At 39.0% G+C, this 23,433-nt stretch overlaps 1 protein-coding gene across 1 annotated transcript in view; it reads right to left on the bottom strand.

Moving 5' to 3' along the window:
• Positions 1-23,433, bottom strand: part of LOC126263538 (uncharacterized) — a 222,218-nt gene that overhangs the window by 52,478 nt on the left and 146,307 nt on the right. The window contains exons 14-15 of the mRNA XM_049960661.1: positions 13,465-13,766; positions 5,184-5,421 (exon numbers count right to left, since the gene is read on the bottom strand). Coding sequence (XP_049816618.1) covers positions 5,184-5,421; positions 13,465-13,766 — 540 coding nt within the window. The remainder of the gene's footprint in view (positions 1-5,183; positions 5,422-13,464; positions 13,767-23,433) is intronic.

The raw sequence follows: 23,433 nt of genomic DNA, 5'->3' as shown, positions 1-23,433 counted from the left end.
CAAGGGGTTGTCATTTGGAGTGGCATAGGAATGGATTAGGATGTTGTGGAGGTTGGATGGCTGACAGAACACCACTTTAGGAGGGATGGGAAGGATCTCGGGTAGGATGTCCCTTATTTCAGGGCAAGATGATAGGTAATCAAAGCAATCCTGCGCCAGAGCTTTGATTACCTATCATCATGTCTGAAATGAGGGATATCCTACCCGAGATCCTTCCCATCCCTCCTAAAGCGTTGTTTTGTTGCCTACCCAATCTCATCATCATCCTATCCTAGTCCATCACTATGCCACTCCCTATGCCAACCCCTTGCCACAAGGATTACATCCCTGCGGAAGACCCAGGTACAAAAGCTGCCCAATCCATCTGTCCAGCACTTCCTATTCCAATCCTGTCAGAGGCTTATCCTACATCATCTGTAGCTGGGCTACTTGTGAAAGCAGCCATGTCATATACCAACTCTGCTGCAAGCAAGGCACAGCTTTTTATGTTCGGATGACAACCAATCAGCTGTCTGTCAGAACTACGCTCTTCTGCAATCATTGCACAGCTTTTTATATTGGTATGATTACCAAGCAGCTTTCCAACAGGATAAACAACCACAGCCAAACTGTGGCCAAGAGCAAAGAATACCCCCTGTGGCACAACATGCAGCTAAATATAATGTGCTTGATTTCAATGGCTGCTTTACTGCTTTACTACCCAAGCCATCTCGATCCTCCCCACCACCATCTGATTTTCTGAACTGAGCAGATGGGTGTTACCCTTACAATAGATTCTCTGCTCCCAACATTATCCTGGCCTCAACCTACAATGAAGTACCATCCCCACACACTCCACCAATCAGTTTCCATGATGTCTGTCTTATTACCTCCTTCCTATTCTTGTCTCCCACCCATTTTGTGTACCACCCTCTGCCAACACACCTGCCCATCATTCCCCACTCCTCTCCTTTTTCGCTGCATTTCCCCCACCTCCATGACCCACAGCCTCCTGATGCTGCACCTGTTGGCAGTCTTGTCGCTGCACACTTCTCCAGACAATGTTCCTTCCTCCCCCCCCCCCCCCCCCATCCATAAACTGCTATCCCTTCCCTTTCCCCGCACCCTCCAAACTGCTTTATCCATTCCATGTGACAGTTGCATTCCAGTCCGAGCTGCTGGAGTCGGTGGTCATGCACATGTGAGGTGTGTGCACTTGCTTGTGTGAATTAATGGTGTGTGTTACTGTTTCTCTTTCTGATGAAGGCTGCAGCAGAAAGCTAATGTGTAAGTGTCTTTTAATTGTGCCTGTCAGCAACTTAACTTATAATATTTATGGGAAGCAGCAATCTATCACTTCCTTACATTGTTGTTACTCAGTAGCCATATGAAGAAGACTGGTAAATAGAAACATCATGATACTTCAGATGCATTTAACTGCACTATGATGCATTTGACTATACAAACTGACTCAATAATTACCTGTATGAATACATCTGGCTAATATAAGATGGCCCATAATGGCAATGAAACTTATGCAGATAGCAGAAATTATTAAAATGTTGCCATTCTTCATAAATCTCTGCCAGAAGCAAAATCACAGAAGAGAAGCAGGAACACATTTAATTTTGTCCATCAACATTTTCACACACTGCTAATGAAGAACACTACAATCTACAAACTTGGTTTGAAAAATGGAAGGATGTTTATAGCTTAAAATCTGGCTTTGCTCATGTCAGAGATGGGACACCAGATGGTAATTAGCAAGAATACAGAAGAAAGTGGGCAACTGTCTTTTTTAAGTTAATAATAGAAAAACTTGCCATGGCGTCATGGTGCAACAGCAACTAGTCAGAAAATAAGGCAGACAAAAATAACATGATAGGTCAGAGTAGGGCATGGAGTTTCAGATTGAGCACAATTTACCAAATAACCATAGGTCAGAGAAGCACTACCATGGAATTATGATCATAAAATGACAGACAACCAGCAAGGAGCATGCAGAAGTTTGTCTGGTATATGATCATTTTTGGGTGTGTCTAGCAGTGTGGCTTTGTCCAAGCTGCTGTTGTATTACGCTTATTTTTCATAAAATTGCATTATGGTACTAATTAGTAAATAGTTAATTTATTAATCAAGTTTTACCCAGTAAACATCACCAGTAATTCACATCTAATGTAAGCAGCCACAGATTTAAAGTTTGGCTAGTTGAGACTGCTCAGCTGAAACCATCATATTCAGCTAATTTAATCATTAGCTGTGTACTTTAGCATATCAGGTATTAGTTTGGGAAATTTAGTTTAAATGCACACACACCCACAGACTCATCACTGGTTGGCTATCTTTTTATGATGTCAATATAATAGAGGGAAACATTCCACATGGGAAAAATATATCTAAAAACAAAGATGATGTGACTTACCGAACGAAAGTGCTGGCAGGTCGATAGAAACACAAACAAACACAAACATACACACGAAATTCTAGCTTTCGCAACCAACGGTTGCTTCGTCAGAAAAGAGGGAAGGAGAGGGAAAGACGTGATGTCAACTTCACAATGGTGTGTTTCTGACCTATGATCATCTGAAAAATTTGCTCAATTTGGTGTTCCCTACACTACACTGTGATTATGGTCAAGTTGTTTTACTCCATTCTGTACAGTCTCACTTGCAAGTGGGACTGTATACTATGTACTAGATTCTAAAGTTCACCTAAAGTGATTTAGGAAAATCATGGAAAATGTAAACCACATGGCAAGAAAGGTATTTCAATATTTTCTCAAAATATGAAAACAGTGTTTTAACCATTGTGCATATGCCTTGAGCAGTGTTAAGTGAATGAGCATATGAGCAAAAAGTAACAGATTGTACCTCAACAAAGGGTATCTGCATGAAACAAATAGCTAAGAAAATAATTTAGGAGTAAGAGAGATCACTCACTGAATAATATATGTGTTGAGCCATTGAAAATGAGGAGGGGGGGGGGGAGGGAGGAGGGGGAACACACACACACACACACACACACAGTGGTGCAGCTACAGAGTGCTGACTGCACCCACTATGTTGGGACTGCAGTTTGGCAGGTAGAATGGGGCGAGGAGTAGTGTCAGATAGGGTGAGCAGAAGGAGAAATTGGTGAGAAGTGGGCAGACAGGTTGGTGAGGGGGTAACTGATGGCTCGGGTAAGGAAAGGGGAGGGGAAGGGGGGCTGCATATGTATGGAATAGAAATTAGCATAGGTGCAGGAGATAAGAATACATAACAGGGGCACTGGAGCTGGTGAGTTCGTTCAATGCAGAATGGCAATGACATGGAGGTGCAGATCGGGAGAGAGTTATAGGATGTGGTTATAGGATGGGGAGACTGTAGGGTAGATGGTGTGTGTGCTGTGGGTTGGCAGAGACTGTGGTCAGAAGTAATACGAGAGTGAAGGATCTGCTGTAAAGACAATCTCCATCTTCATAGTTCAATATAGCTGGTGCTGGGAGGAAGGATCTAGATGGCACAGTCATTGAACTCCAGCATGTTGAGCTCAGCTGCCTGTTCAATCATTGGAGGGTCAACTCTGTTCTTGGTCACAATTAGGTGGTGGTCACACCCGCATAAAGTGCTGTGCAGAAATTGCAGCAGAGCGGATATATGACTTGGCTGCTTTTGCAGGTGGCCCAGCCAATGATGGGGTAGCCTATGACAGGACTAGAGTAGGATGTGCCAGGTGGATGAATTGAGCAGGTCTTGTGCCAGGGTCTTCCATAGGGATTTGACACTTGTGGCAAGGGATTGGAATCTGGAGTGGTATAGGGATGGATCAGGTTGTTTTGTAGGTTGGGTGGGAAATGGAACACTACTTTACGGGGGATGACATGGATTGTGGGTAGAGTACCCCTCATTGGTTGAAGCCCTGGTGAAGGACATGTCCTTTGACTATCATTATCATGCCCAGAAATGAGAAACATGCTACCCATGATCTTTCTCACCCTTCCTAAAAAAGGAAGTACTTTACTATCCACCCAAACTACACAACATCCTGGACTGTCCCTATTCCACTCCCACTACCAACCACTTACCACAAAGGTTATTTATCTGTGGAAGACCTGTGGGCAAGACTTGCTCAATTCACTCATCCAGCACATCCTGTTCTAGCCCTGTCACAGGCTTATTCTAACCCACTAACCCAACAGAGGCTGGGACATCTGTGAAAGCATTAATATCATAAACCAGCTCTGCTGGAATTTCTGCACAGCATTTTATGTGGGCATGGACCACCAACAAGCTGTTCACCAGACTAACCAAAGCCAAGAGCAGAGCTGACCACCTGGTGGTAGCACTGCTTAGCACAATAAGTTCACATTGAACAGCTATTACACAACCCATATGATCTGGATCCTTGCTGCCAGCATCAATTTTTCTGAACTGAGCAGATGAGAGTTATCCTTAGAACACATCCTTTCCTCCCATAATCCTCCTGTCCTCAACCTATACAAATCCACTGCACCCACACCAACTACCCAATATTCTCCTCTTTACTGTCCAGTCACCTCCTTCCAAATCATGCTACCATGTAATTGTTGTCATGCCCCACATGATCTCACCGACATTGGTGACCGTTTGTTGCATTCCTATTCCAAGCACCTGCTACCTCTCCCCCTTGCTTGTCTATCCCACACACTTGCTGCCTCCCTCTAAGCCATCAACTATCCCTCCCAACCCCTCCTCCCAATTACCAACTCTTTCTCCCTTCTCAGTCTACCAATCCTATGCAATACAATTCCTCACACTAGTCTAGCTTCTGAACTGCAACCCTGGCATTGCGGGTTCAGCCAGCATAATGTAGCTGTGTGTGTGTGTGTGTTTTTGTGTGTGTGTGTGTGTGTGCACAAACGCACGCATGCACAGGGTGGTGGTGGGGGGGGGGGGGAGGGGGGGAGGAGGGAAGGCCAAGCTGCATTCTTTTTTGTGTGCTTGTTGACATTTCAATGCCTCTACTATTTGGTGAGTGTCTCCTTTACTCCTAAATTATTTACAATTTACATTTTGCCAGAACTTTCCTTGCACTACGAAATAAACAGCTTCTAGAAATAGAAAATTATTCAGAGTATGAGAATGTTGCACATCTCTCTTTGTAGGTGTTGCAAGTCATATAATCAAAGATTTTCTGTTACACTACAACAAAAACATCTACATGCAAATTGGGAGTTGAATTACCTGCTGGCCGTCGAGGAAGTGGTACTGTTTTCTGCCTTCGTATATCAGGCTGTGAAACAGCATGAGCTAAGGCACCTAAAAGTTCTGTTGCATCAGATTCTCCTCCTCCACTTGGCTCCACACTCAGTGCCATAGTTGCTGGCACAGCAGCTGCTGCTGCCGCTGCCTTCATCTCATCATCGTCTGCATGAACACTTGCCTCAGATTTGAATCGGCGTAAACGTAGACCACGCTTCATCTGTAAATAAATTGTAGCACAATTATCATGTATACAAGTACACATTAACAGTATAACTGATATTTTGAGACAAATTTTGCACATATGTGGAAAAAAATATAAAATCATCTAAAAATTGATCAGAAAAATAATTTTCCTGAAACCACAGGTGCGATATTCTTTTAAAAAAATAAGTATCCAACAACTGTCTAAGTCCTTGGTTAACAACAGCACAGCATGGATTAGTGTATGAAAATTTACTAGAGAGAGAGGAAGGGGAAAGGGGGGGGGGGATTCAACAAGTGTACTATTCTGGCACTATAATTACTACTACTATAACCAAAGATAAAATCTGTTACCAGACAAACATACGAAAAAGAGGAGGAGAGGTAAAGGGAATGTGTTTTTCATCATATATCTGTATGTTGACAGTGATATGAACGATCATTGAATGAAGTCCATGCTCTGACCAGATAGCACCTGTCTACTTATTTTTGACATCAAAAGCAAATATTTATAAAAAATAATTCTACAAAGCAGTGATGGCAGGTTTTACAAATATGATAAAATTCAATATGTAACACTAAAAACTACCTTTGTCATGTCTACACTCAGATGACAAGTGAAACCAGCCCAATAGTTAAGGAATAACTATTATACATTCATCTCAAGAGTAGCTAGATACAAAAATCTCCATTATAATGAGGAAACTCATACCATATATGCCATGCCTCATTTAAATGTATAAGTTAGCCAACATCTGCAGCAGCTATTGAAGCCATTGGCAAAAAAACAGAAAACATGTAATTATTTAATCTTTCTCTTGTGACAGTCATTCCAGAGTGACAGTTTCATAATGTATTATCATTATGTGTGTTTTCTCCAAAGAATGTTTGATAATGAGAATACAGCCTCATCATCATGAAAGATAATATGGCATAACATAATAAATTATTTCATTTTATAGCCAATTACCAAATAAAACAAACTGCTGAGAGGCGGTGCAAACTAGTTGTACCTATGTGGTAGAATTTCTGGGAAATAAGCACACAAAATCTGTAAGTCAGTAAACTTACATCCTCTGTTGATGTGCAGGGTACTTTGATGAAATAAAATGAAGTACATATTAATTATGGAGACACTAAAGACAAAAACCATTTAGTCAAGTAATACCATCATCCGTTCTTCCAATATAGTCACAGAACGCACTGAGTGTCACGTAACACAAGAAGGGCCTGAAAAAATTAGGTGAACAGTCTCAGAAAATAAAGGAAACAAGAGTTACAAATAAAATACCTCTACTGGCTCTCAGAGTAATCACCAATAGCTATGCCATAACTCTGACATTGGTTGTAAAGCTGCTGGAAACTGTCAGGAAACATTTCTTATCGAATCTCTGGAAGCACTGTAGTCACGCATTGTTGGATATGGGCAACATTTGTGAATGTTCGTGAACAATAGTGCTTACACTGTCTTTGCCTATCTCCTTTTCAAAGAGAGCTGTTAATAAATTTGAAGCATCCATCACACTCATCTCATTGCAAAAATGGAGTTTGGGGAGTTAATCAGATCCACCAAAAACACATAAACTAGCTGATAATACCACACTTTATCAGCAATCTAATACAATATTCTTCAGCACAAAACATGGAACATTAACACATTCACAAGCAACCAAAGACCCTCTGTTACCATACACTAAGATATATCATTTTATTCTTAGTCAACTCTGATTGAGTTCCTGACACCTGACTCGATTATTAACTTGAGTCCACCACATGCAGTGGACAAGGAGTGGTTCTGTATTGTGTTCTACAGCCACACCCACCCAACCAATAGTTGTAATCACCTTGCATTTGGGGACAAGCAGTTACCACCATATTATGTTGCCCCAAGATACGTTGAATATCAGTGAAAGACTGAATGATGAATTCCATGTTGTGCATCTGCCTTGAGGGATTAAGCTCTGTGACTTGTTTGGAGACAGTGGCTTATGATCGATGAAAACAGAAAAAAAAAATCTGACCTTTGAACCATGGGCAAAAAAGTTTCACCATTAAATAAACAGCTAAAAGCTCTCAATCAAAGATGTTCTGTGATGGTTATTTGACTGACAAGTTCTTGAATAAGAAAGTCAATGATTGCCACCCTCTAGACATTGACTGCTGCAAGACTACTACTACTGCTGTCTGACTATTATCCAACAGAGCGATGGGAGCATCAGGAATTGAATGTACCAATGATGAAGCCTGAGCCAGCACACTTTTTAAATCCTTATATGCTCTCACTGCCACTGGAGTCAAAGAAATCTCTTTAATGCCAGACATGTTCCCACCCTTCAGGAAGTTGTTGAGAAGCTTTTGAATCTCATCTGTGTCTCCAGTAAGCATTCAGAAGATATAGTAAACCACAAAGCCTGCTTCATAAAAACACATTTATCAACATTAACCATTATCTCATAACTTTCAAACCTCTGAATGCAGCATGCACGTGCTCCATATGTTATTCTTGTGTTGAAGGAAAAATTAAGAGGTCATCAACATAACAGAAAACAAAAGAGACCATGGAGTACCTTGTGCATAAAATGTTGCTATGTCTATGCCATGTTTTCTAGTCCAATAGACATCACTTTGTGCTCAAATAGTCCAAATGGCATTGTTATAGCAATTTGCTTCTTGTCTTTAGGGGCCATAAGAATATATGTAAAGGCTTTTGCCAAATCAATCACAGCAAAGAAATATATCCCACCAACTTGCTGGTAAAATCTGTTATGTTTGATACTGGGTACCTATTAGGCATTGGAGAGAGCTCAATTCCTCTGCAGTCACTGCACTGTCTCCATTTCCCATTAATGTGCGAGCTGCGGCCTCCATACATAACCTCCTTTTGTGGCTGCATACTGACTGCTGGCTGCACACCACAGCCACAACATCAGCTTTCTTAGACAATTCATCAATTAAAAAATCTCGAAAAGCTGACAAAACCACCCTCACATTTTTTGGGAGTATCCACATCCAAAATATTTCCAAAGATGGCTCCATCTGAAGTTTGGTATCTGTCCATGCATGCAGCAACTGAATGATCTGAGGTGCGGATTCATCTGAAAATTTCTCACTGTCAGTGATTTTATGGAGGTATGGTTCTGGTGTTAACACAAACCACTAGAGGACATCATCTTTAAACGTGATATAAACTGCTGGCACAAAATGTCATCCAACTTTTCAATCATATTTAAGTCCAATCAAGTAATGATTAAAGTAAATTGCTCTTTGTCCAACATAAGGTTATGTAATCTAGATATAACCTCAATCTGAGTAAGCCACAGCTGTGCTCTTGTAGGTGAAAAAGGAGACTACCTTGCATTGAAATTTCTGTTGGAGTTGCAAAAGCCAGAGGCAACAGGAACTGATGGAGAAACAATGTTGCTTGTTGTACGCATGGGCGAAACTTCTGTTTCCATGGCAGTGTTTGTGATAGGCTCCATTGTGTCACTCCAAAGATGCCAAAAAGTTAAGTACTGTTCAGAATCACAGTAACCACTTTGGAGAGTTAATTACATCCAGCACAAAACTTAAACTAGCTGATAATATTGCACTTTATTAGCAAGCTAATACAACGTTCTTCAGAACACAAAACATGGAACATTAACACACTCACAAGGAACCAAAGAATTTCAGTTACCATACACAAAGATACATCATTTTAATCATAGTCATCTATTATCAGATTCCTGACACCTGACTTGATTAGTAACTCGACTCTGCCACTGGAGACAAAATGGAGCGTAAAATGGAGCAATGTGTTATCATGAAGTATTACTTTCAATTAGGAAAAATGGCTGCGAAGACTCACAGAATGTTAGTGCAAGTGTATGGTGTTGAAACAATGAGTAAAAAGTGTGTGAGACCAATTTAATCACTTTGGAGATGCAAAGGACGTGTCTAGGATGAGCCCTGTATGGATCAACACGCACAATCCCACACAGTATTTAATGTGTGCAACAGATGTTTGTGTGTGATCAGCAGCTATCTTTGAGAATGGGAGCAGAAGAGTTGAAGACAAACAAAGACACTGTAACCACTGTTGTTCAAGAAAATTTGCAGACATTGTGGATATCCAACAAACACGTCACCACAATGCTTCAAATCATTCTGCAAGAAGTGCTTGCTGATTGTTTTCAACAGTTTTACAACCGATGTCAGTAGTGCATTGTAGCTAATGGTGACTACTTTGAAGGTCAGTAATGATATTTCATTCAGAGCTCGTGTTTCCTTTATTTTCTGTGACCAGTCATCTAACTTTTCTGACAAACCTTGTACAAGTACCTATACTGGTGGGAATTACACTCTCAACTGTTCTTATAAAACTTCATATTCGAAACAATTTCTTCAGATACCTAAAGATCTGATGACATGCACATTACTGCAACAGAAGTGTGGAGGTGAATATCATTTGCAACACTGATAGAAACATTTTAATTTATGTGTGTGATTATTCATTTATTGGAGAAACATTTCCCAATTTGCTCAGATATTTTGAAATACAGATGATTTATAAGTAAGAGGATAAGGGGATACAATCTGCTTTCTGTCCAATTTAGCTTTTGTCAACTGCTATAACTATCAGTTTTGCATATCTGCAACTCAGTGTGGCTTCAGCTGCTGCCAGAGATTGTGGTCGCGCGCGCGCGTGCGTGCGCGTGTGTGTGTGTGTGTGTGTGTGTGTGTGTGTGTGTGTGTGGGGTCTATTTCTGACAAAGGCCTTGTTGGCCGAAAGCTTATTTTGCGAGTCTTTTTGTTGTGCTTATCTGCAACTCAGCATCTCCGCTACATAGTGAGTAGCAACTATACTTTCCATAACATTGTTACATTCCATCCCGGATTTCTCATTGTTTTATTTAAACTGACATTCTAGAGTGTGGAATTTTAAATCCCTTAATTATAAAGGTAGGATAGAGAACTTCAAAAGAGCAATGGTAGGCTGAATCTACATATGATGGAACTATGAAGGATTTCAAACGAAGTACAGGATCATTAAAACAAAATGAAATAGTAGACATCAGAATGTTTCAGATACGTTATGAGGGTGTCCCTAGAAGAGTGGTCAATATTCAGGGATATTACAAAACCTATCATTTGAAGCAAAACACTTAATTTGGACATATTTTTTACTCTGAATGGTTTTTGAGACAGAATACTTTTAATGTACATTGTTGTTTATTTTCTATATTGTTCAATACATTGTCTGGTTAACACATGTGCAACAGTTGGTAAACATTACAACATGCATCTGATTAAGTATCAGTTGAAAGAGATGTATTTTAACATATTTTCGATGTATTTTAACATATTTTCCTATAATCACTATCGTACACATCACATTACGGTCATTGTACAATTCACAATAAATATTTGTATATCCAGTCATCAACTTCAGTGCATTTATGTTGCTTGCCTGAGTGTCTCTGCATGTTCCCTAATGAGTTCATCTTGCTTATTAACATTCTGCTTGTAAAACTCAGACTTCACGAAACTCCATAAACAAAAATCTAATCGCTTAAGGTCCAATGATCATAGTGGTCTGTTAACTGTACTACCATGACCAATACAGTTATTAGGGTAAGTGTCATTGAGATTTTTCCTAACATGCCTGGTAAAATGCAAGTAATTCTGTCACATCATTTACTCTTTTAATATGACTGGACCTATCAACATGTTACTGATCATGCTGCACCAGACAATGATTGAAAAACAAACTTGAAGATTGATTTCCACTATTCTGTGTGGATTTTCTTGCGACTATCAGTGAGTATTATGTATGTCGTTCATTCCACTCCATTTAAGCATGGCTTTATCAGTGAATAACACTAATGGAAGTGAATCAAGATTGTCATTTAACCAGTGACAAATGGCAAGTTATGTGCCATTGTCACCAATGTGAAGATTGTGGACAAGCTGTGTGTGAAGAGGGTAGAAGTATTCTGCATGTAATGATTGCCACAAATGTGTCCATGGAACACTGATTCAAATAATGTGTTGCTGTTCCTGTATAGGTTATTGAACCACAAGTTCAGAAGGAAAATAGCAACTAGGAAGAATATCTGTTTACCGCAATTTGCTGAAAATTCTGGTAAACACTCTATGATCAGGAACTGTATGTGTCAGAAAGTGCTGATGGTATTCTTCAAAAGCAGCAGGAGCACAGCCACTGCTGTATCTCCATATTCTTCATTAGTGTAGATGTGTGGCATTTTAGCCAGTGCACCTACAAACACAGCTAACCACTGCATCTCTCTGATACACTCTCAATCTCCCCTCACTCACAAGCCATGAATAACTGTGCATTCAATGGGCTACTTTAATTGCAGAAAGACATCCCAGCAAAGAGACTGAAAGCAGTGAGATAGGTTGGGCTAGAATAAAATGTCAAAGAGGTTGTTGAATGAAGATACACACGTGTGCCACTAGTGCAAAACCAAATGTACATCATATGTGTTGTATCTCAGAAATCATTTAGAATGGGGCATATATCCATATCAACACTTTTGCCTCAAATGAGTGTTCTTATCACATCCCTGATAACTGGCTATTTCTCCTGTGACACCCTGTATAACAGTAAAACAGATTTTCAATTGCAAACACATTCAGTGGTTGATGTGGATTTTGGCCACAATTTATTGCTTATGAACTGCAGATTAAAACTGAAGAAATAACAGGATGTTAGCAAAATTAAGGAAATGGTGCTTGGATAAGTTGAAAGAATCACAGATTATTAATAACAATCAAACAATGGAAAATCCACGATGGAACATAACAATATTATAAGAATGAAAGTTGCTAGTCACCATACAGTGAAGATGCTGAGTCACAGATAGGCACAACAAAAAGACTCTTACAATTAAAGCTTTCAGCCATTGGCCTTCGTCAACAATACACACACACACACACACACACACACACACACAGACAACTGCGTTAGGCAGTCGTGTGTGTGTGTGTGTGTGTGTGTGTGTGTGTGTGTGTGTGTGTGTGTGTGTGTGTGTGTGTGTGTGTGTGTGTGTGTGTCAAATGGCTGAAAGCTTTGATTGTGAGAGTATTTTTGTTGTGCCTATCTGCAACTCAGCATCTCCGTTGTATGGTGAGTAGCAACTTTCTTTCTCCTAATAGAGATTATTGATAATTTTATAGAGAACATTAGACAGCTACTGACTGAATGAGGTGTAAGGAATGCAATACAAGAGAAATAAGTAGCTTTATGAGATGCAGTAATGAAGGCAGCAGATGATGAAATAGACAATGATACAAGCTATGATAGAAATCATAGACTATCACATGAGACATTGAATTCAACTGAGTTATTGTTTTTCTTAGCCTTAGCCTGAATCTTTGTGGGGTTGGCATGTTAGTCTCAATTTGGCAATTTCAGTGGTACAGGATGGCCAGATGGCCTTGTCACCACCCTTCTGCACCATAACTGAAGGCAGATACCACTAATTGAAGACACATAACGGCAAGAAAGAATACCTATTAAGGGAAATTTTTGGTTCAGTCTGCTTAGGTGAAGTTTGGATGACAAGGAATGTTCAGGAATGTGCCAGCATACTGAAAAAATTTCTGACACTTCCAGGAATGGATAATTAAAATATTACAGTCACATTCTCATAAGGAATTATGATTGATTGACCAAGAGAATTTTCCATCTTATAATCTCAAATGGATGCTTTAGGAAGTTGGCACCAGAGGTGATGTGGTTAAGGATAAAGATGCAGCCAGAACACTAGCCAGGAATTAACAATTTGTAGACAAACCAAGAACTAGAATCAACAGAACATAGACAAAAGGATGGAAGAGAAAATTCAGTGAAAAAACAAAGAAATTTTGGGAGAAGAAGACAGCAAACACATCAGGTAAATAAATTCAGTCACAATCCTCAGTTGGGCATAACAAAGCAAGAAAAAATATTAAAAATGCTTTAAAACTTGCATGCTACAAAAACTTTAATAGAATATGTCTCTTGGCATTTCCTTTATATTTCCACACAGTATTTTACTTCTAAAGCTCATACCCTTTGCTTCATGACACGGAAGCTGCTGTAATCAGAAGTACACTTCTTGAATACAGCTGTTTCATCTCCAGGACTTGGTGGGTCTTCAACATTTCCATCTGAGGTGTCTACAGTGAGGCCAGTTCTCAAATCAGTCAGCTGCACACTTTCTGTACCTGTATCCCCTACGCAAACTGCATCCAGTTCTGTTACCATCAGACGAGGAACAGTAGGTGGAATATGGCTTGTTTCAGGTAATGTTATAGACATAGAACCATTAGGTGTTGGTGTTGGCTTACATTCCATTTGTGTATTAGGTTCACCTGTTTTGAAGAAAAAGATTAGCATTTTTACCCATTGTTAATTATTAGTTTCTTGATATAGTAAAAAATTTACAACATTTGTGAAAGGAACATACACTTCCAGAAATTTAGGTATGACATGACTATTGTAGCCTAGAATGTTGACAGTATATTAACAATGAAACATATGGATATACACATACATTTAAAATAACATAGAAATCTTTCTGAAAGAAAGACTAAAATAGTGAATTGTAGCTCCCACTTGACATCTATCAAATCTGTAACAATCTGGAAAAAATGCTATGCACTTTTTTTTCAAACTTGAGCTCTTAGGTATATTCCACCATGTGTAGTATTCTTCTTAACAAGGATAACTCTATGGCAATTCACTCACTTTACTACTTGCAAAATAGTCACATTTTTATTTTTATATTCTATTTTTTTCTTACTTACTTCTTTTCATGTTATCCTATAGCTTAGTCTGTAAATACCCAGTTATATATGAGATTCTTTCAGTTTTGCATTTTGAACTGCAATGATTCCATTTTTATGAAGAAAAAGATGTTTAGAAACATGGATTACATACAACTGCTAATTATGAATCAAACTTTAACGTCCGAGTTTCTGTCAAGTGCTCTCCATTTGCATCAGTTGCCTTTCTCTTAGGTGACTCTGAGTCATTTCAATAAAATTCTTGTGGGTGTGTGACCATCATAAATATTTTGGCTACTACTGCACACAGCCTTCATCAGGGTAACCACCAGTGGTTTGCGGTTACTGCTTTATACACTCTATTTGAAAATGGCTGGACACAATGCAGAACATGAAGAAAGGTATGGCAGGTCCATACCATTCAAACAAAGCAATGTTTTTTCTAGGCAGCCACTTACCAATAAGCAAAAATCAGACAGATCATCTAGGTGTCGAAACAGCTATCCAGCACGAACAGCAAGAAGGGCTACAAGTTCTTACCTATTTCGTTGTGCCAGTTACTGCATGCCTACAGAGTTGCCTCATCATCTACCGTAAACCCCAAATTTGAGGCAAAAAGAAGCACTGCCAGGACATAAGCACCACAAGCTAATGCATAAGCAGCATTATGTCACAAGTTCTGCCTTCACTGGATTTACCAATGACAACAAATAAAAAATTAATATTGAATATTCCTAGCAACAAACATCTTATGTCCCTCCCCTTCGATCCTGTAACTCAATCAACACATATTATGTCACAATGGCCAGTCATTTTCAATTAATATATATGAATCAGTAACCATAAATCACAACCAGTCACACCAATGAAGGTTGCCTGCAATAGTAGCTGAAATGTCAGTAGTTGTATCACATCATGATGCTGCTTTCAAATACACAGAAGAATTTTATTGAAGCAGATTGTGGCTGCAAAAGCCTGCACTCTTACATTTTGAATCAGTCCTGAGTCTTGCTGTATTGTCAATGAAACATCATGCAGCAAATTTTCTGAACCACTCTTTATGCATGAACAAATAGAACAAAGGATCATTGAAACTTCTGAGCTGAGATTGTTATCTTTTACTAACAAGGGTGGTTTGAAAACTTCTCGGAATCACCACGAGAGGTCACCACTAGCGCAACGAGTTGTTCACATAATATTCACTGGACTGATGCCTGTAAAAATGTGCCATATCAGAGGTCTTGGAAGAGAGCTTTGGCAATTATATGGATCTGTTGTTGTTCCCTCGTAGTGATTTGTGAAGATGGAAAAAATTGAGATTCGAGCAGTGATAAAGTACTTCGTAAAAAAAGGTATGAAAGCAAAGGACATTTATGCTGATTTCCAGAATACACTGGGGGACTCTGCTCCTTCATATTCGACTGTTGCCAAGTAGACAAATGAACTTAAATTTGGTTGGGAGAGCTTAGATGGTGATCCGCACAGTGGTCGAACAAGATGTATCACTACTCCAGAAATCATTGCAAGAGTGCACAAAATGGTCATGGAGGATAGCCAATTGAAAGTGTGTGAAATTGCTCACGCTTTCCAGATGTCATCTGTAAGGGTATATCACATTTTAACTGGAGTATCAGAAATGAAAAAAATTATCTGCAAGATGGGTGCTGTGACTCTTGACACTGGATCAAAAACGTGCTGTCATCATGGCAAAATTACACAAACTAAGATATGAATTGTTCCCACACCCACCTTGTTCACCTAATATAGCTCTGTCATACTTCCATCTCTTCCCAAAACTGAAAATTTTTCTTGGTGGAGGAAGATTCACTTCAAATAAAGAACTGATAGCCGGAGTTGACAACTATTTTGCAGGCCTGGAGGAAACTCATTTTCAAAATGGGATCAAGGCACTGGAATGTCACTGGACCAAGAGCATTAATTTACAAGGAGACTACACTGAAAAAGAAAATAAAAAAGTTTCAGTGATGTAAGTACTTTTTTTCTATTCCATTCCGAGAACTTTTCAAACCACCCTCATACATATGAGTCCTAAGAGTAACTAGTTAGCTTAATGTTGAAGTTTTATTTCTTCACACAGTCTCTCCATCATTTTGATACCAAATATCATACTAAAATAATTCTCAATCAGCAGTTCTTGGAGTTTTGCCCTCTTAAGGGCAGTATTGGTCAGATATTCTTTTCTCTTTAAATTTTACTAAAAATACTTTGATTTCTGTCTGCAATTTTAAGATAATCAACAACATTTCATCTGTGGACATCAACAAATATTTAGAATCTTTTCTAAAATATCTTCAAAATATCTACAATTTAGAACCTCTAAACATTAAGCTCTCATATACTTCAAAGCTGATAACTCCATAAATATTATCCACCAAGCAGATGAGATATCTTCCACTTTTGCAGTTGATGGATCAAACTATAGGAAATAGGGATGGTACAATATTGCTAATGACTGCTCATCTGATCATGATCCACACACACCATTAAAACAAATTTTCTAAAAAGCATCAGGCAACTTTTAATTCCTCCCAATATACATCATCTGGATCTGATTCCCTTCTCACTCCCCCAATATAATGTACTTCCATTTCTGACTTACTTTGAAGATACTTAAGCCTAACCATCCTTATTGTCCTATTATTGCTGTTTAGAAAATCAACACTCAATATATAACACCTTTTGTTTACACTGCAAGTACAGTATGCTGCAAATTCTACATCTCCTACTAATACATTTGTACATTATTATATGCTTCAGAAACAACTATTCTACGTCTACATCTACACTCTGCAAAGAACAGTGATGTGCATACAGAGGGTATGACCCATTGTACCAGTTATTAGGTTTCTTCCTGTTCCATTAACATGCTGAGTGGGTAGAATAAGTATTTAAATGTCTCTATGTATGCTGTAATTAAACTAATCTTATCCTCATGAGCACTACGTGAATGGTTTGTAGGGGGTTGTAGTATATTCTTAGAATCATCATTTAAAGCCAGTTTTTTGAAAGTTTGTAAATAGGCTTTTTCCGGACAGTTTCTGTCTATCTTCAAGAGTCTGCCAGTTCAGTTCTTTCAAAACCTCAGTGACACAGGTCAAACAAACTTCTGACCATTCATGCTACCATTCTCTGTATATGTCAATATCCCTCAACAGCTGTATTTGGTATAGGTCCCACACACTTGAGCAAATTCTAGGCTGGGTCACACGACTGATATGTAAGCAATTTCCTTTGCGGGCTGATAGCATTTTCTATCATTCAGCCAATGTACCAAAGTCTGCTACCTGCTTCACCCATGACTGAGCCCATGTGATCATTCCACCTTGTGCCCTACAAAGTGTTACACCCAAGTGCTTGCAGAGTTTACAGATTCCAACTGTGGTTCACTAATATTCACATTTTTGAACATTTGAACCAAGCTGCCAGTCACTGCATCACTTTGAAAAGTCTGATGCTTATATTGATGTTGTCCACAATATCATCAATAAACAACACAATCAACAAAAAACCCAACACACTTCCCTGGGGCAACCTGAAATCACTTTTACATTTGTTGTAACACTCCATCTGAGATAAAATACTGCAACCTCCCAACAAATAAATCCTCAATCCACACATATATTTTGTCTGATGCCTTATATGATTGTACTTTTGACAATTAGCGCAGATGTGATACAATATAAAATGCTTTTCAGAAATCAAGAAATACTGTTCTACCTGACTGCTTTGATCCAAAGCTTTCAGCAAGTCATGGGAAAAAATTGTGACCTGGATTTTGCGTGACCAACGTTGTCAGAATTGATGCTGGCTGGCATGGAGGAGGTCATTCAGTTTATGATACCTCATTGTGTTGAGCTCAGAATGTGCTCCAAGATTCTACCTTGAAGCAACGTCAAGAATATAGGATGGTAGTTTTGTGGATCACTTCTACTACCTTTCTTGTATATGGGTGTGACCTGTGCTTTCTTCTAATTACTGGGCACCGGTTTTTGTTTCTGGGATCTATGAAAGATTGCAGTTAGAACAGGCCCTGTAGCTTTGTTCAATTTTAATGATTTCAGCTGTTTTCCAACATTTCTGACATTCACACTTGGTTCACTCATCTTCTCAGTGGTGTGAGGATAAACTGGAGCAATCCTTCTGGATTTTCCTTGAAAGGGAACATTTTAAAACAGAGTTCAGCATTTCAGCTTTTGCTTTGCTACCCATAAGTTCAGTTCCTGTCTTCTTCACAAGTAACTGGACATTACTTTTGTGGCATTAACAGCCTTTACATACAACCAGAATTTCTTTAGGTTTTATGAAAGATCATCTGACAGCTTTCTCCTGTGGTCATCACTGCAGGCTTCATGCATTGCTCTCTTGACAACCGAACGCGTTTCATTCAGCATTGCAGTATCTATAGTCCTATGCTGCACTTTACACCTATTATGCAATAGTTTCTGTTTCTTCTGAAGTTTCTCTTGGGACACTAATCCTGTAGTTCCTCATTAAAGGTCTTCATAGTACACTTTACAACAACTGGTCAACAGTCAGAACTAGTCATATCCATAGATCATTAGACCATTGGAGATGCTGCTTAGCAGTTATAAACTTGTACAGTTACTACACTGAAGAGCCAAAGAAACTGGTACACATGCCTAATATCGTATAGGGCCCCGTGAACACACAGAAGTGCTGCAACACGACGTGGCACAGACACGACTAATGTCTGAAGAAGTGCTGGAGGGAACTGACTCCCATGAATCCTGCAGGGCTGTCCATAAATCTGTAAGAGTACAAGGTGGTGGAGATCACTTCTTAACAGCACGCAGCATGGTATGCCAGACATGCTCAATAATGTTCACGTCTGGGGAGTTTGGTGGCCAGCAGAAGTGTTCAAACTCAGAAGAGTGTTCCTGGAGTCTCTCTGTAGCAAATTCTGGACATGTGGGGGTGTCGCATTGTCCTTCTGGAATTGCCAAAGTCCATTGGAATGTGTAATGGATAGGAATGGGTGCAAGTGATCAGACAGGATGCTTACGTACGAGTTACCTGTCAGAGTCATATCTATATGCACCAGGGGTCCTGTATCACTCCAACTGCACACGCCCCACACCATTACAGAGCCTCTACCAGCTTGAAAGTCCCCCGCTGACACACAGTGTCCATGGATTCATAAGGTTGTCTCCATACCTGTACACGTTCATCTGCTCGATACAATTTGAAACAAGACTTGACTGACCAGGCAACATGTTTCCAGTCACCAACAGTCCAATGTCGGTGTTGATGCATAGAGGCGAGGCATAAAGCTTTGTGTCGTGCAGTCATCAAGGAAAGCCTATATTGATGATGTTTCATTGAACAGTTCGCACACTGACACTTGTTGATGGTTCAGCACTGAAATATGCAGCAATTTGGGGAAGGGTTGCACTTCTGTCACAGTGAATGATTCTCTTCAGTTGTCATTGGTCCTGTTCTTGCAGGATCTTTTTCCAGTTGCAGTGATGTTGGAGATTCAATGTTTTACTAGATTCCTGATATTCAAGGTAAACTTGTGAAATGTTTGTACGGGATAATCCCCACTTCATTGCTGCCTTGGAGATGTTGTGTCCCATTGCTTGTGCGTGGACTATACCACCACATTCAAACTCACTTAAATCTTGACAACCTGCTATTGTAGCAGCAGTAACTGATCTAACAACTGTGCCAGAAACTTGTTGACTTTTATAGGTGTTTTCGACCGCAGCGCTGTATTCTGCCTATTTACATATCTCTGTATTTGAATAAACCTGCCTATACCAGTTTCTTTGGCACTTCAGAGTAACTGTCACTGTGTCTCACAGTGTTCATGGACAATGCAATTAATTTCCCAAATTCTCTGAAATCGTGGTATACTCCATATCATCTGTCTACTGCTGGTCATTTCTTCTTCAAGCACTAATTTCAAAACATTTCTACCAACATTTGTACAGGGTAAGACACCATACACTGTGCAGTGTGAAAAATTTAAACTTCTAAGTCAATGTAATCAAAAGATATGGTCATTTATGTTGCTGCTTTGATACTTGCAGACTCACTTATCAAAATCTATAGGGTACTTCCCATTAATTTAAAATCTTCAAATTGTGAAAGAGGCTAGGTTTCACAATCCAAGTAAAGGAAAAAAATCCAGAAAACTTGTTAATTTATAATTATATCACATAAAAAATACTTTTCCACAATTTGTTGTCTGTTGGTCTATCTGTTAAGAACCTTTTTCTCAGGAATCGATAGAGGTATCTAGCTGAAATTTACATCAAATACTACAGTCTACGGTAAATAATTTAAACTTCTAAGTCAATGCAGTCAAAAGATATTGCCATATATGAGGGTTGTTTGAAAAGTTCTCAGAATGGAATAGAAAAAAACAACTTACATCACTGAAACTTTTTTTATTTTTCAATGTAGTCTCCTTGTACATTAATGTACTTGGTCCAACGACGTTCCAGTGCCTTGATCCCTTCTCGAAAATGAGTTCCTCCAGGCCTGCCAAATAGTTATCAACTCTGCTATAAGTTATTCATTTGAAATGAATCTTCGCCGATCAAAAAAAATTTTCAGTTTTGGGAAGAGATGGAAGTCTGACAGAACCATATCAGGTGAATAAGATGGGTGTGGCAAAAATTTGTACCTTAGTTCGTGTAATTTTGATAAGGCAAAGGCACATGTGTGCGGGTGAGCACTGTCTTGATGGAAGATGGCTTACTTCCTTGCTAAACCTGGCCTAATTGTTTGCACAGTGGGGAGATAATCTACAAATAGAATCCCTTTCACACCCCAGAACAATGACACCATGACCTTTCCTGCCGGAGGAATTGTCTTTGCTTTCTTTGGTGGTGGAGAATCAGCATGTTTCCACTGCTCTGACTGTTATTTTGTCTCTGGGATATAGTAGTGCACCCAAGTTTCATCTGTGGTCACAAACCGGTACAAGAAATATTGTTCATTTCTCCTAAAACAGGCAAAACATTGTTCAGATATGTTCATTTTCATGCGTTTTTTACCCAGCGTCCAGAGTCGTGGCACCCATCTTGCAGATAATTTTTTCATTTGTAATTCCTCAGTTAAAATGTGATATACCCTTTCAGATGACATCTGGCAAGCATGAGCAATTTCATGCACATTCAATCGGCAATCCTCCATGACCATTTTGTGCACTTTTGCAATGATTTCTGGAGTAGTGACACATCTTGGCCGACCACTGCGCGGATCATCATCTAAGCTCTCCCAACCAAATTTAAATTCATTTATCCACTTGGAAACAGTTGAATATGAAGGGGCAGTGTCCGCCAGTTTATTCTGGAAATTGACATGAATGTCCTTTGCTTTCATACCTTTCTCTACAAAGTACTTAATCAATGATCAAATCTTGATTTTTTTCCATCTTCGCAAATCACAACACGGGGACAACAACAGAGCCACATCATCGTCACAGCTCTCTTCCAAGAGCACTGATGTGGCACATGTTTACAGGCAACAGTCCAATGAATATCACATGAACAACTCGTTACTATAGTGCTGACCTCTCCTGGTGATTCCGAGAACTTTTCAAATCACCCTCGTATCTCACATATTTTGCTACCCAACAAAATCACTCACCAAAACTAATAGATGAACTATCTATGTACATACCAGACCTTGAGGTCTAGCAGTAAAGGGTATCTTTGGAAACAAAGAGGTTGCAGAACTGAATCTTGGTCGGACCACAAAATTTTCAGTCTTCATTTTAACGTGGCCTTAATCTCTCAGCGATGTGAGGAGTCATGAGAAACAACATGTGGTTTGGATTCTGTGATAAACTGTGGGTCTCCTTTCCACAGTTGGATAGCAGAGGTAGGTTATGTACATACAAGTCACCAAAGTAGCATTACACTTACATAGACCTCAAACATTCTCAAATTTTACAACTGTGATCATTAATTGAGACTATCTGACAAAAAGGAATACACTTATTGAATCACCTTTCAGTGCCTGCTCTCATAATTTTAAGAGTAACATCATAAGACACAGAGTATTTACTTCTGATATCTTCCACTGGAAATTGTTGACAAGTTTTGTAACACCCTTTCATTGATCCAAGTAGATGAGGAACCCCAACAAATAAAAAATACTCTGAACTTGGTCTCAACTAATATTTATCTAACTTACAAATAAATCTATTGGTTTAAAACAACTTGAAATGCTCTAGATGAATAACTTTCAATATTTGAAATTTGTGGATTTTTATACCAGATCCGTCATTAAACAAGAAAGCATAAAATTCTTCCTCCAAATCAAAGTTTGGGTGGAGTTCTCTTCTGAAAACAAAGGAGAGACTGTTCTTACTGTCATTTCCTGGTTTGTACCTAATCTCATGAGCCTATGTATCAGAGTGCTTGCAATGGGGATTGCCATGGGACATTAGTATTATCCATTGGAACATTTGTGTTTGTACTCCTTCATGCTTTCTACTGCACTAATTGTAACTCCAAGTGATTTGCATAAGTCAATACTTATGAGTTTGCCTCTTAAAATTTGCATCTAACATACAGCTAAGAAATGTCACTTGTGTTGTTACTCTTCTTGTTCTTCTACAAATTTATTCAAGACCATGTTACACCAGCATGTAGTATTGCAGCTGTTGACACCTACTTGTAATCTGATTGTTAACTCTTTCCTCATATTTTTTTATGCCACTGTTCACTCCAACATATTTTCGTGAAGTTTTTTCTAAATCTGTGCTGCTGAAATAAATTGATAGTTCACATCCTAAATATTTCAATTAATTTACTTCTTCAATCCTACAATAATTTTAACTAATTTATCACATTTTCTATTATTTCCATAGCTTTTGTTTTACTTGCTGAGATTTTCATTTGGAACTTTTAAATTTACAACACCAAGTGACACTGCTGGCTATGAAATCTTCATGTAAAGCACAAGTGTTTATTTTGGCTCTCTAGGGGATGATATAAAATTTAGTTCTTTGCCACTCTGAGTGCTAGTTTTTGTGTCAGATCATGATTTATTAAAACACATGCTCATTCAAGGTGAACTCATTGCAGCATGGAACATGGAATAAATAAATAAATAAAACATTCTGTTTAAGATAACTGAATATATAAAAAATCTACTAACCAAGCAGCAGCTGGAGAAACCACATATAAAAGTTATGAAAATGTGCAAGCTTTCAGCACCAGTGACTCCTTGTGGCAGAAGGCAGAAGGAAATA

The sequence above is a fragment of the Schistocerca nitens genome, chromosome 1 (assembly GCF_023898315.1).
Source record: "Schistocerca nitens isolate TAMUIC-IGC-003100 chromosome 1, iqSchNite1.1, whole genome shotgun sequence".
Classification (NCBI taxonomy): Eukaryota; Metazoa; Arthropoda; class Insecta; order Orthoptera; family Acrididae; genus Schistocerca; species Schistocerca nitens.
Note: the sequence above shows the minus strand (reverse complement) of the source record. Positions and strands in the feature narration are given on the sequence as shown.